This window comes from Plectropomus leopardus, chromosome 1 (assembly GCF_008729295.1).
Source record: "Plectropomus leopardus isolate mb chromosome 1, YSFRI_Pleo_2.0, whole genome shotgun sequence".
Classification (NCBI taxonomy): domain Eukaryota; kingdom Metazoa; phylum Chordata; class Actinopteri; order Perciformes; family Serranidae; genus Plectropomus; species Plectropomus leopardus.
The window spans coordinates 25,396,924-25,412,754 of NC_056463.1; the positions used below are offsets into that span (position 1 = coordinate 25,396,924).

Here is a 15,831-nt window from a genome sequence, read left to right on the forward strand (position 1 = left end):
TAACTTTTGGTGGAAACAATAGCATAACTTTATGAATGACTTTTATAAAGAAGCTGTACTTAAGGCGAATCGGACACAACATGGCCATTTAAAAGTGTCAGTATCAGTGTATAGTGGAGGAGATTATAGGTGGAACACATCATTGCATCCTTATCTCTGTTCCAGTGGTCTGCATCCATGTATGTACAGTAATATGTTGTAAGCAGAAATACAGTAAAAAGACAGAAGCAAACAAATCCCAACCGACACTTAAGATGTCAATCTTGGTATGAGTCTTATATTTGGAAGTACAAGTCAGGTTCAGTCTGGTCTGGTGTTAAACACGCAGATAGGCAGAACACTAATTTGATATCCACTGCTGGGCATCTTCTGTCTATAATATTATTTTTTGGGGATTTCTTTTGTTCTTACTAGGCTTACTCACCTCTGACATGCAACTTCTGCTTTAGCGTGGGTATTTCGATACAGGGCAGGTTAGCATAACATATACTCTTTGGTGGATCATTTTATCCAAAGCACCTTGCTGCACCGTTGATGCATACATTTTTAGCACTAATATCTCACAGCTCCTATGCGAAGGAAACCCCTAACCCCGGCCATGTTAGTGCCTTGCTCTCACTATTAAGCTGGACCAGACTGCACGCTGACATGAGACACAGATGTAAAAATATAAATAAATAAATTGATGGATCTAATACAAAAAATCTCACCACAAATGCACACACCTTTCTCTCCCTCTCTCTCTCACTATGTAATTGATGCCAGTCTTGTGCCCTTTTGCCTCCTGTGCCAGCAGGCAGAGGGCTACCATAGAGGTGTCCGCTTCACCCCTACATAACAACCTTGCCTCACCTTCACACACATACACACAACCACATATACACACACATAAATACTCTGTATATTTAGTGCACATACATGCATGTACACACACACATAGAGCCTACAGAAACATGGATAAAAAGTGCTTCCATGAACACATAGTGTATGCACATTCACATGTATAAAACACACACACACACACACACACACACACACACACACACACACACACTAAGTGGTACAGAGAAAAAAGCTTTGGGATAACGTTGTGGGACAGTGTGCTGTGATCCTGTGTGTGTATGTGTGTGTGTGTGTGTGTGTGTGTGTGTGAGTTTATCTGTGTTTGTCACAATTTAAGCTTGTGGCCAAAAAGCAGCAAAGCAATGTTCAAACTGCCTTTCTTTGGAGCCCTAATTTTCAGGGATGGGAGATTACAGTATATAAATGTATGATCAATACCTCGTACCACTTGACAACTTTATTGCTAATTTCTCCTCTGATATAATCGCTGACAAGCCTGCTCTCAGCTTATCCTCTGCTTATCTCTCTTGCTTGACCACAAACTCGCTTTGTACTGAACTATTCCAACACATTCTCATCCCAAGTCGTCGCATATTACCACTGTGCAGTGGACTTACGCGTCTACAAAAGAGGCATGCGTTATGGAACAGAAACATCACATTCAGCTGGAAGCAAACACCGGAGTAAGAAAGAGGGATGCAGAGGGGGGTAGAGGAGCATGGGAAGGACAGAGCACGCAGGCGAGACAGACCAAGAACAGAGAAGAGAAAGGCAGAGGAAGGAAATGGAAAGACAAAACCAGTCTCACACAGAGTGGGGATGAAGCAAGTGCACATGCATTTATACAAGAAAGACGGCAAGATGGTAAGACTGTGTGAAATTAGTTGGTGCAAATTAGTTGTCTTCTGCTGAGACCAGACCGATCCTTATACAGACATACAGACAGGCCGGAGTCCTTCAGTGCAATTGTGCGTGAAAACATTCATTAAGCTTATTATGGCATTCAGTAGAAGTTTTAGCAGCCAAACTGTCTGAGAGCAGAGAAGTGAAGCAGATGAGCTGTCAGGGTCTAGAGAACAACTGTAGATTAGATAGGAACAACCAGATCACTCCCTCCAATAAATACAAAGATAGTTGTGTGTGTGTCTATGTAATCTTGATTTAACCCTAACACACTGTGACACTGATCCATTTACCCTCTTTTTGTCATCTTTTCTGTTTCTCCTCTTCTTTCTCTGTCTTAAGCAACAGGTAAGAGTCCTCAGAAAGAGGCGACCAGACATTTCTCTCTGTGATGATGTGTGTATGTGGAGGCAGTGCATACATCACTAGTGTGTTCATGTGCTCAAGAGTAAGACAGAGAGTGTGTGCACATGTGCGTATGCATGAGTGTTAAACATTCATGCTACCGTGTCGGGTCGTGATGGGACCAGTGTGACTGGTTGTCCCTGCCACTGCCTCATCCGATAATGCTGATTTGCTCAGGCACTAACAGACGGACCCCTCTGGGGGTCCTCCAGGCACACAGTCAATCACTGGTACTCCAAAAGATAGTACTCCAAAGCTATTTAAATCGCAAACTCTCATCCTTTCTCTTCTTTCCATCTTTAGCAGTCTCTTTTTGCTTCTTCTTTCTCTTCATCTCCACATTTCTCTTTATACTGAAACCTTCATCTAGAATTACCATAACTCCCTGACTTACAGTACATGTTCAACTCAGCTTTTCTCGGTTTCTTCCCCCTTCACTATAGCAACACAATAGCACAAAGTGCAGGTCAATACAATGTAGAAGCATAAACAAAAATAAGAAATATCCTCAAGTTGATTCAAAAAATTATTAAGAGCTAACACAATGATGCAACCAATCAAACATTTTGTCCCTGCCCTCCCACTTAAGTGTCTCCCACTACTGCTCTCCTGCCCGCCCCTCACCAGAACCACAGCAACCACTGTACTGCTACAACACAAAAATATGTGTCATGTTGATAAGGTGACAAGAGAGCATAAACAATGACACACAAATATGTACAGATAACAGGACCTCTACTCCTGTATCCACCACTTCTGGGTAATGTCCACCAAAGCATTTTTTTTCAGAGGTCAGTGTATTTTTTGATTCGTTGCAATAGGAGTGTCATTTATTTACACTATGCTACAACTGCAAGCAGCACGAGGAGGCACTTAAAGCTGAAAGTTTGTTTTTTTTAGTTAGTTACCGGGGAAAACAAAAGCAGTATCGACTTCCTGTTTTGGTTGCACAATGGTTAACGCACTTCCTTTGTGCCGTAAATTGATCCCTCATTTTCCGGGAGATCGTACCCGATGGCAGACACAATTGCACGTTGAAAGCAAGGCTCATATGGAACCAGTCTAAATGCTGATGGTGACTTTACTCTGTATTCTCCATTAAATTGCACAATCAATATTTACTTCATAATGATAAGTTTCATTATAAAACTTTATTTCCACTTTAATGTGAAGATAGGATGTACAGACTGCATGCTTTATTTTCCCAATCCAACCACTGTAAGCTATTGTCCTAGGCATCAATGCCCAGTGGCGTCCTCATACAATAACAGTGTGTTAGGGACTTGATTTGAAAAAAAAAAAATTAAAAAATGAGCAGAACAAGTTATGTTAATTAGATGTACCTATCCCTTCCTTATCCAAAGCTGTAGGGATTCTCTACATATAAGGAGAACTAGGGACAATAAATTCTGCATATAATATATGGGAACGTGAATCTCACAGTAAACTGTCTTCATAAACATCACTTAACAACACTGAGCCTCCTCCCTCACTTTACCCATCTCCTCTCCTCTCTCAGTCCCTCCCTCCCCCAGGCTACCTTTTCCTCCACTATTCTCAACATCGTTACCATAATCAGATAAGACAACTACCTAGGGAGCACCAGCATCCCTACAGCCCCTTGCTCCTGGCGCCGTGTGTATACATGTGTGCGTGAGTATGTGTCAGTGTGTGGGAATTGCTCCTGGCACTTGGAAACCCGTATTCCTTTCGACTGTCTTTTTTGGTGTTTTGATCTTTTCTAACCGACAGATGACTGGTGTGTGTGTGTGTGTGTGTGTGTGTGTGTGTGTGTGTGCAGTATGTGTGTATGTGCAGTATGTGTGTATGTGCAGTATGTGTGTGTGTGTGTGTGCAGTATGTGTGCAGGAAAGCTTTCTAAATCACCCAGCTCCTTCATAGGGTAATGTCTGTATTGTGGCTGGCAAGTCGGCTACAAATTACCGCTGAACTGTGAGTGTGCATCTGTGTGTATGACCGAGTGTGTGAGTTGATAAGAGTGTGTGCATGCACAAGAATGGAAGTCGGCGAATGGTGTTTGAGTGTCAAGGATGATTATGTTATTCCTCCTGAATGGTCAAAAGAGATCACATCACAATACCATTAAATGAAAAGCCAACTGATTCACAAGAATAAACACACTAAGTTTCAAAACACCTCCAAGCCACACACCAACGCAACACATTTTTAGCAAAATACCTGCAAGCCTTACACTTTTCCATGCCTACATGGACATTTGCATCACACATAGATACTGTACATACAGTAGACATTTATAGAAACCTGATCCCTACAGGGCATTCACACATACTGTACACACAACACGCACTCGCCAACAACTGAGCCATAAGCAACACTACTTTTAGCCAACAACACACTGGACTTTCAAATTACTGCACCAGCCATCAACACCAGTCAGCCAGCCAGTAAACTGTGTCACGTCAGGTTTTCTGGCCGTGCGCATTATTTAAGGTATTGGTCAACATGTTTAACTTCCTCGCCTTTATGATACCAAGATTATTACAAAGGTCACCTATTTGCAATAGGCCATTTATCAAGAAAGGGCCCAAACAATATTTTAGTGTCTTGTTTGACATTCTGTGAAATTCCCTTCTGCGCTTTCCTGCTCACCACTCTAATGACTGTGTTGAGTTTGGAGCTAGAGGCTGGAAGCCCTTAACTTAGCTTAGCATAAAAACAGGGACAAAACAACCAGTCTGGGTCTCTCTAAAGTTCAGAAATATACGTACCAAAACCCCTAAATCTTAATATCAAAACCTGTGTGTCTAGTTCATTTTTCCAAAAGGAAACAAAACAATGTGAAAATAACAAGTTGTAGCTTATCATGGAGTGATGTGCTGTAATAAAATTCTGGTGCACAAACAGCTGCTCAACACTGGAAAACCAGCACAGGAGAGTTGATTCATGATTGTGTAGAGCTGCATGTTGCTAAGTAAAAATTTTGGCCTGGGCATAATATCCAACTGGTGCCTGAGTCTGATTCTATTTTATTTGAGAATTTTTTATATAAAATATTACTTTTGAAAAAAATATTCACTATCAAAGGGGCAATAAAAGAGGTTACAGAACGTGTTGGATAAAATGCAATAAAGCCTAATAAAATTCTTGCCAAGTAAAATAAAATTTGGGCCAAAAGATTACACGGTTAAAAAGTGGACAAACAACTTAAGTAAGAGGCACTTATACTTGTCATGGTGACCATGTTTTCTACCCAGGTAGCCCTGGAGTTATTCAGAGATGCTGAAAGAGAAAGATTGTCCAGTAGAGTAATCTGTAAAATGATACTCTTCAGCAGACCAGAAAAACACACACACACACACACACACACACACACACACACACACACACACACACACACACACACACACACACACACACACACACACACAGAGGGATTCATTCGGGGCCTCGAGACTCTCTCCACTTCAGCAACTGCCTTTTCAGACCGATCAGAGCTATTGAAAGCCTTTTTGGTCCATGACAGCCCTGTATTTGTAACGTCTGATGTCTTCTAAAATTTCTAGTTCATGAACCACTTAGGCTAAATTGTTCCTGAGAATTAAAGGGAAAAAACACCAAAGAAAGAAAATAAATGCATACATCACTGTATTACTTAAAGTACTTCAGTAAGTGTTAAAGTAGTGTATGTAATTCAATTAGGAAATTTAAATCTTCCTCTTGTATTTACAGGGACTTAACCCATGTGCCGCAACAATCCTTAATACAGAAATAGCAAAGTATGGTGTTATCCACTAAAAAAATTAAATCATATCCAGTAACAAAATTGAACACCCTCACAAAAGGACTATGCCAACTTCTGTGATTTACATAGTAAACCATAGAAATAACTGCAGCCCTAAATAGATCACATTTATGAAAAGTGGACTCTGAAGAGCTCCATGGGTTTTGAAATTATTTTTCCATACAGGACACAGACGTTTTTGAAATGATGTGCTGAAAATGCGAGGCATTGTCTGTCTGTGTATGCGTGTCTGATGTAATGTGTGTGCCCCTGGCCCCAGCAGCTGTGCCAAAGCAGATGTTTGCCAGTATAATTACCACAAACTCATAGAGAAAAAGAGAAAAAGATGGACCAAGAATGAAAGAGAAACACAGACAGTGAAGAAGACAGAAAGGCAGCATGTCTGTGATAAACAGAGACCATTCTGCTCTCACAACTCTAATGACAACAGTTAAGTCCAAACCTAATGGTGTTTCGAGGCAGACTGATTGCATTTCATGCACACAAACTCAGCTATGGATGCACATTATCACACATGCTCATAATCTTAGTAACTGGCTATTGCATCATTTTAAACAGTTGTCTCTTATGCTACCATCAGGATCCCTAAACCCTTGAGATTTTTTTTACCTGCAAAACAAGGTGCGTCCACCTCTCCAGTGTCAGCCTCCCCTTTGTTCCAAAGCTGATGGTCAGAGGAGTCTGACTGCTGGACAGACCATACCGCAGAGTAACCGCCTCCTCGGACACTGTCACAGAGAAAAACAGCCTCTCCCCTGAGCTCTTTTCCAGCAGCATCCTGAGGGAAACAAAAACACATGCAGAACAATTATTTCAGCAGCAAAATGCAGCCCAGACAGTCCACTGAAATATCTGGCATTGCTAAATTACTATAACTTAACTTAGAAGGAAGGAAGAGTGGACTCTAAAACGCATGGAGTTGAGCCCCACTACACACATTCACACACACAGTCCCTCATTCTGACATTTACACATGGAATATCAATATTTTACATGACTGCTAGGTTTGAGCTGTGACACTGGGTGCAGACACAGACACACACCCTCCACGTGTCATATTAACCACCATCACTGACATTTTATGGGAAATCATGACTTTTATGAACCCAGAGACACATACCCTATAAATCACAGATAGATCTATGCATGAGAAAGAGACCATATGTATGTATGTCTGCATGTGCATGTGCATGTCTATATGTGTGTGTGTGTGTGTGGGTGTGTGTGTGTGCCTGTAGGGAGGGACAAAGAGAAACACAGACAGAGATATGAGTGCAAGAAAAATGTTGGTTATTGACAAGTAAAGAACTCATTTACTGGATTGAAACAGCTTGATGTTGAAGTGCTTTAAAGGTCCAGTGTGTAAAATTTAGGGGGGTTCAGTGGCATCTATGTTATCAATGAGTATTGCAGATTCAGCCAGCTAAAACTTCTCCAAGTTAGAATTCTTTCAGTGTTCATTGTTAGAGAGTTGTTTTTTTACAGAGAGTCGAATTATCTGCCAAGGTCTCTTCTCTCCAAAACAAACGGATCCCATGGTGAAAATGGTAAAAACACTGAATAAAAATGTTACACGTTAAAAAAGAAAAATCATTGTTTTTCCAACGCTGCTCATTGCAGAGGGGCTGCTAAATATGGTGGCCGACACAAAAACGTGACATGGCCCTATCCAGAGCCAGTTTTTGGTTGGTCCGTTCTGAGCTTCTGTGGAAACCTGGCGGTTCATTCTAGGGTGATGGAAACACAGGGATTCATTTTTCAGGTGATCATACCAGAAGATGTTGCGTCCAACCAAAAGTCCAAAATCCAAAGATGTTCCATCCTTGCTTAGGAATCGTGTGCTTACTTTTATCTTTACTTTCACAATTAATCAACTTTAAAAGTGGTAGTCATTTAATTTTCTGTGGGCTTATCTGTTTCAGAAAGTATCTATTCAATATGTTGCGAAAGCAAAGTAAGTGGATGGTTGGAGAAAATACAAGCTGTCAAAGAAATTCAAGATTTTTTGTTTTTAAATAAGGCACAACAACAATAAGGCTTTCCATCATATGTGATAATTATGACATACTCATTTGTAACGTAACTAAAACAAATATTATTTCAAAATGAGAATCCTCAAACAATATAAATGTAACTTAACAATCACAATCCGGAAGTGAAGTTATGGTATCGTAAAAACTGCGGTTTGCAAGAACAGGTGGCTGTCTCTGTTCATTGTTCAGATGAGGGGAGGGATGTGAAATCATAGAGAGAGGGGGAGACAAAGAGAGAGGGGTGAGGAGAGATGGACAGAGGTGAGGATAGAGACCTCCTTTCATCTGGCTTCTTTGATGGCAGCCATGATCGTCTCTACAACAAAAGACTGATGGCCAACGACAGCAACAGAAAGAGAGACAGAGGGAGAGTGAGAGGGGAGAGATATTACTTCCATTCAGATGCATTCAGCCATACGGGTGTCATGTTCGGCAAACCTAGACAACAAGACTTGTCTGTCATCTGAATCCCCAGACAGACAACTTCACAAACAAAATCACAGCATGAGATTTTAAGGAGTGGCTTGATCTCTGTCTGATTCTCCTTCTCGGAGTTAAATTTAACTGACAGCAACATTTAAACTGAAAATCCATCCAAAATCCACAACACATGTGAAACCTGTCTACTGTTGCTCCAGGGCTTTCTTCAGACCTGTCACCCCAGACCCCAAAGTTATCAGTCACATTAATCTTTGCAGCACAACGTGCAATATGTGCATGTTGACAGACCTTCATCTCATGAAAGCTTGAAAAAAAATAGTTTACTTAAGATATTTGATCAATCTACAAAGATTAAATTATTTTCTCACTGAGCAATGGCTGTCTTTGTTTGCCCACATGGAGCCAACTACTTATGATTATAATAAAAAAAAGTCTACTAAAATGTCACTTAAACATTTTACCACAAAAGAAATCCATCAAAAGGGCAGTTATTCATGCCAACAGCTACATTAATTAAACTGATTTTATACATCATAGTAAAAAGGACCTGAGGACTGCTACTGCAAACATGTAAATGAATTTTAAGCGTTCACACGACTTTTCTTAAATGCCTTAAGTGGTGTCACTTAAGGCAGCATCTGTTAAATGGAATACTACAGGCTTGAAGTATGGCGCTAGAAAGAAATGAGCTTACAGGACCTCACTCCTTATTTCTGCTCCAGGCTGAGTTAACCATTACTAGCAAAATACAACCAAATCTCCGACTGAAGTGGTCAAGTTGTATTTTGGATCATGTAGGTTTTGACAAACAAGTACAATGTGTGGAGAGAAAAAAGACAATTCCTGTAGTACTGCGTTATCAGTTTAATTAGGGGTGGGGGAAAATCGATTCACATAAGAATCTAGATTTTCGTTTTTAACGATTCAAATCGATTCAAAAATCCTAAACATCGATTATTCTTAACCCTCTAAAATGTTTATCACTTAGAAGAGTTTTAATAATTTTGAGACCGTTTGTCGGATCGCCTTACTGTTTTCGCCAGTGAAAGCTGCCGGCTGTGCCGCTCAGAGGTGACTCCGATGCATCGTAGGTCTTTCAGAAGCCTCTCTATCTAGCCCTGAAATTCGGGTGTTTTTACGGGACCTTGTTCAATAAACCCATAATAATAGGTCCGATATTGGGTATCTTCCGTCCATATTTCGATGATAAAAGTACATTAGTGTCGATGCTAAACGCCATATTGCTCCCCCATGGTTCCTTTGGAGAGAGGTCAGAGGTTTGTTTCGGTCTTGTCCACCTATCTGAAGACCGACCGACGCTTCGTATCCGCTTACGTATGCCACACGTCATCCGGAGCAAACGGCACTGTGATTGCCTAATCCTGCTGTATCTATGGCTCTGTGTCATTGGTAGCGCCTCCTGCACTAGAATAAACTCTGGTAGTCCCTATAATAATAACACTAATAACACTAATAATAATAATAATAATAATAATAACAATAATAATAATAATAATGAGACAAGGGGACACAATCAGGAGACACTGTAACAAGCAGCAGGGCCTCACATGGATGTAAACTGTGTTCACTGCAGGCAGAGCAGGCAGGAGAATCAGGCCCCTCTCTGAAGTGTCAGGAGTGTGATGTGGCCCTCTGCATCATCACAGAGAGGAGCTGCTTTGCAGAATGGCACAGATAATGGCATACGATGGAACTTTTTTGGAAAAGAGAGTCCATTTTTTGAACTATAATAATTACAATGTTTATTTTTTTAACTCTCTGATTCCCAACACTTGGGAGAAAGGTTTCCTACAACAAAAAAGCGTGTACATAATAAAACCTCCATAATTTCATACACACTTTGCTTTCATAACATAATATGCCACTGGCAAAACAGACTGGAGTAGATCCTGAACTTACACCTCCTATATTATGAATCGGAAATCGGAAGTCGAGAATCGATTCTGAATCGAATGGTGACCCCAAGAATCAAAATCAAATTGACTCGTGAGATACTGAAAGATTCACACCCTTATTTTTTTTTATCTTTTTATTTTTATTATCTGCAACCAGCAGCTCTATGGCTTGCTCTAAAACAATTTCCCCACCCTTGGGCTGCCAGAGTTTCTTCCCTAAAAATCTAAAAAAAAATTGGCATAGAGGTCAAGTGTGTTTGTGCTCCTGTCAGTTGGCTAAAAATGGGGTGTGACAAGGGCAGTGGCATATTGCTAAAAGACCCATAACTTAGACTTATTAAAATTTAGTGGAAAGACTGGTCATGAGCCATGAGCAAGCAACTGTCCGTTTTTTTTTCATCTTGTGTATGTCCCTTTTTAATCATTCAATGTCCCTATATAATCATTCTGTGCTACCTATCTTAATTTGGACATTTTTGTGGGTCAATGAATGCAGCACAGGCAGAAGTCTTCATGAGTTCATGTTTTCCATCTGTGGAGGTGAGTGAATGCAAACTTGTTGGCCCGGATAAATTACAATTAAACTTTACTTTCTCTGCGGCTGCCTTTCTGCTGCTCCATTTGTGCCCAAAGACAACTCTGTGCTCCAGCAGTGGGGTGCAATATATAACCAAATAGCTCTCTCAGTGAACGATTCAGCTCCAAAAACAGAAAATCAATTTGTGGCAGTAGATGTTTTAAATGAGGCAGGCTGCCCCAAATAAATGAATGTGTGGGAAATACTGAATACTCAACCTGCAAAAAAAGAAAGCAAGTATTCATCGTATTCATCATGTATGTTTAGCCTTTATTTAGTTTCATGACGAAGCATTGCATGTTGTTGAAGTAATCTACTTTAAGTGTCGCGTTATGTAGGAGGAGGAGATGTGGTTGCCAACTAAAGCCAAATGATCTCTTTTTTGTGTCTTTGTGCCTTGTCTGTGTGTGTGTGTGACTGCAAGCTGATCCAAGTGTGTGTAACTCAGCACCATCCCAGGCTGCTTGCAAAATACCAGCACACTCTCATCCCGTCTCTCACACACAACATGTCAGAGTACGACATGACAGCCACTTGTTGGCCAACATTTCCTGATAGTGATACTGACCTAACCAGAGCTGACCCGATTGCTCCTTGTTATTAGATCAATATGATAGGGCTTTCACTTCAATGCACTTTTAATGTTTGAAAATCATATTAGGTATGTTATCAAAACAGACATTTGACTACATACATAACAGCGGCAGTGTGGTTCCAGCAGGACAGCAGTATTTCATCCGTAGCACACCATAATGTTGGACTACTCTGTTATGGTACGTCAGTAATTGTGACTCAAACTTGCAAAACACAAACGTTATTTCCCATTTCTCTCTTTTTCTCTCCTTCTTTCTTTCACTGAGGTCCCAAGGGTTTAAAAACTTACAGCACATCCTCATAATATCAACAACTTGAAACCACTTTATCTGTATCATTGCATATTTTTTTCACTCTTCCATCTTCTCACATGGAGAACTTTACCTTCATCAAGATATAGCATTTTTCTACCTAGATAATGTGAGCTGTCATTTTCTTCACCTTTACATTTCCCTTGTCTCACCAATGAAATATCAACAACGCTTGCCAGGTGTAATATGATGTTAGTATTGCTCTTTTTGGCTCTACCAAGTGAAACTGGAAAGGTCCGATGGGTCTTTGGGGCTCCTCTTTTCACAGAGATCAAACTCTATCTATCAGTCATCTTATACCTGGCTAATGAATTAGTTTCACAACATTTTCAAAGCATTTCTGTGAAGTGTATCTAATGAATTACAAGCTGTGATAAGTAAAATCTGGATAGTTTGAGACCACTGACTTGACTCAACTTTTAAAATTATTACACGAACTGCCATACACAGAAAACACAAACTGGCTGTCATGCATATGCACACAGAGTTTCTATGTGTCTGGCCTTTGCTTCTATGCACAGGAAATTAAAGGAGAAAAAACATATAATTTAGACATAGACATGAGATCCATGCACAGTGGAATGTATGTACTGTAACACTGTGTCCTAACTGAAAGCGAGCGCCAGACTATCGAGCCGTATCACGTTGCATCGCACACTCTCCGTTCATACTGCATTCATCAAAATGGAACTCAGGTCATGTAAACAAACCACACACCTATCAACTGTGCACTCAGAGACATAACCACTGAAAAGTTGTGTGAGAATATACTTCCCCATTATTCATAATCACAGCGATATTATGGCAGGTAATTTTATATCATTGTTGTAGCTTCCATACCATATCATACCACCATCCCCACTTTGTAACACAAGTTAGCTTGCTGGCATCCTACACAATTTTAACAGAAGCACTTAACTCCCCGGCGATTTCCCTCCAGCCAGATGCCTGCTTATTGTAGAAACGCCCACATCCCATCATGCCAAGTGCTGAACTGAGTGGCGTGTAGTTAAGTTTGCCGTTTTATTTTCCAAAACACAATTTCACTTTCTGTCAGGATAATTTATAATCTGTGTATTCAGAACATGGTGGTTTATGTTGTTTATTGTAATTTTTTTGATAATTAATAGTTTACACCATTAGTGATTTGGCTGTTACACTTCATCAAACCAGTTGTATGGGAATCATATGTGGTATGAGCCTTTTCTTCAAAAAAAGCAATGAAAGAGAAAATAAGTGCTCTCTTATCAAGCAAGCTATTTTCCTCTGTGGAAACATTCCACAAGATGCAAGTTAATTCGGACATAGGGAGAAATTTGGTACATATATCCTTGCACAAAGTCCTGTGAAACTGATTCTCCTCATCCATTCCAGCACTGTCAACATGAGCAACAGGAATAAAATAATAATGAGGCGCTCAACAGAAGTGATGCTCAAAACACACACTGCATCGCCCTGTATCGCGCTTTATTGCGCTGTGTCGCACTGCGTTGCTCATGGGCAGTTAGGACAGTCCAGTGGTAAAAAAAATTTAATCAAACAGATTTAGTCACTGACACTCACTTGCCTTGCATCCAGTTGGGACACAGTACAAGGTGACATTGCTAATAAACTGAATTTAAAACTTAGCAGCAGTGAATGGCTGCCTCTAAAAGAAGGCTGCATATATCCAATTGTGAAACCAACTGAATATTCTCATTTCTTAGAAATTACAAAATTTTAACTCACATCTCTCCAGGTGAACTTTGTTTAATCCACAATGCCAGGGTGAGGGATCCCAGCACTCCTAGTTTCTGCGAGGGCGGAGAGACAAGACATCCACCCGGGCCTGGCCGAAACAGCACACTACTGGATCCACCAGAAAGCCCCTCTGAACTGGTAGTGGTTCCAGTCTCTGTCTGAGTCCCAGGATGAGTGTCATTTCTGTCTTCAGTTACACAGGTACCCCTGGTGGAATAAAGTTGTATAAATATTTTCTCTCAAAAGGACCTATTTTCTTTCTTTTTTTAAACATTTTGCATGAACTCAAAGGTCAGAGGTCATCTGAAATACCTTAATAATATTAGTATTGATCTGATGTACCTACCTGTGTGCAGGAAGAAGCAGTGGGGCATACGGAGGTGTGGAGGATCTATAGGGACACTCCTGAACACAGAAGGCCTGATAACATGTCTTCAGCTCAGCCTGGGAGGACGCTGACTGACAGTAGCTGCTCCGCTCTGGAACCCCACAGGTGAAACGAGCCGGAGAGGTGGACACTGGTTTGAAGGTAGCAATGTTCTCCATTCGTGGGAAATGTCCCTAAGAAATTAAGATGGTTTAGCAATAAGTGTCATTCTATTCAAACTTGGTCTCTTCTGCTGCTTGTACCTATTTGTTATGGCAGTAAACTGAGACATTTGGATACAATAATTACCTACAATAACATTTTAGCAATTTGGAGAATCTAATTCAAAGTGCAATAAAATTAAACAGAGAATTGATTTATAGAATTGGGCTATTCTGGGGGTTTTCTGGTTAAATCTCTTACAGTCACACTTACTGCATATATAGTACATTTAAAATCTATTAGGACAGGTGTTCTCAATTAAAATATTGAATAAGTACAGAGAGAAAAAGAGACAGTTAATATTTGATCATTTTTTTGCATGGACATGAATTAATTTGCATAATAATAATAAATATTTAAATAAAGTAAGTCACACTGGTAAAAAGTATGACTTTATTTAGCTTCTTCAGTTTTAGGGTCCTGTTATTGTGCCTACTGGCTCACTGTCACACTGTCATGACTTACAGGGACACCTGAATAGGACGAAGCCATCATTCATCATCATGTTATTAGTTACAGCAGTGCTTTTCCCACTGGGGCAAGTTAAAATGTCTGCTGTGAAAAGGGCCTACTTAACAACCATTAAATAATTCAAATGCAGTACATTGTGTTTTAACAATTACTTTTCCACAGGTCTTTGGATCACAAATTACAATTGCACTCTTACCTGTGATGAAGCAGGTTTAAGACACAGGCTGAAGAGGAGGAGAGTTAACCAGAGGAAGATATGATGCCACCTTGTCCTTTTCATTGTGTTTTCCCCTCTCTTCACTTCTCTGTAGCGTTTCAGGTGAAGCGTCCAAAAAAACACCGGCCACCTCTTCCTTTTTACCATCCTTTTTTCTCTTTGCTCGATTACACTTTTTGTTGTTAAAATCCCAGAGAGATCCGTCTTGCTCTTGTCCTTCACTTCAACGCATTTCACCCCACGTTTGGGGTCTTTTCTTACATCCATGATGCAATTTATTCTTAAGTTATACTGCTCCTCTCTCCTTTCTCCACCCATCTTCTCTCTGCTGACTCCTCTGCTCCATGTTTGTCTCTTCCTTTCAACTCTCTTTCCTCCCTCGTCACCTCTCCATTCGATCCATCTCTGGCCTTTGACCCCACAAGAATCTAGAAACAGCTTCTCCGAGGGGTCCAGCATGGTCCAAGGTTTGAGAATCTTGGATAGGGGTTCTGCAACATTCCCGGGGGCAGAGGGATGTTCAAGAACCTGGACTTCTTTCGGAAGCCGACCAGCAACACTTGAATAAGTGATGACTGTCATGGTTTCATGGTTCCAGGGTTACAGGGACATTTTTTACGGGCCAGTGCCCCTGGGGTGAGGCTAGGAAGCTTGGCTCTCTGTTACACTGTCCCTTGCACACACACACACATCCACACACAAACCACAACCAAAGCCTTCACATGATAGGTAGGATTTCACAATCTAGAGAGGGAAAAGAGAGAAGGAGAGAAGGAAAGAGGGACGTGGTCAGACCAAAATCCAACATGAGACAAATCTGAGGAGAGTGAAATGCCATGCAGGCTATTCCCTAGCCAAAGCCTACACTATCATGTACAGCTTGATGGAGGCACAGCTCAACTGATACTGCTACATTGCTTTCCCCTTTTCTTCATTTTCCATTGAATTAAACATGCCCTTTTTCCTCTGGCAGCTGGCCTCCAGGTTTTTATCCAACTGAACGGGTT

At 40.7% G+C, this 15,831-nt stretch overlaps 1 protein-coding gene across 1 annotated transcript in view; it reads right to left on the minus strand.

Moving 5' to 3' along the window:
* ush2a (Usher syndrome 2A (autosomal recessive, mild)) overlaps positions 1 to 15,406 on the minus strand; it is a 230,540-nt gene extending 215,134 nt beyond the window's left edge. Inside the window, 4 exon segments of the mRNA XM_042488321.1 lie at positions 6,545 to 6,713; positions 13,536 to 13,754; positions 13,894 to 14,108; positions 14,804 to 15,406. Coding sequence (XP_042344255.1) covers positions 6,545 to 6,713; positions 13,536 to 13,754; positions 13,894 to 14,108; positions 14,804 to 15,406 — 1,206 coding nt within the window.
* Between the last annotated feature and the right edge of the window lie 425 nt (positions 15,407 to 15,831).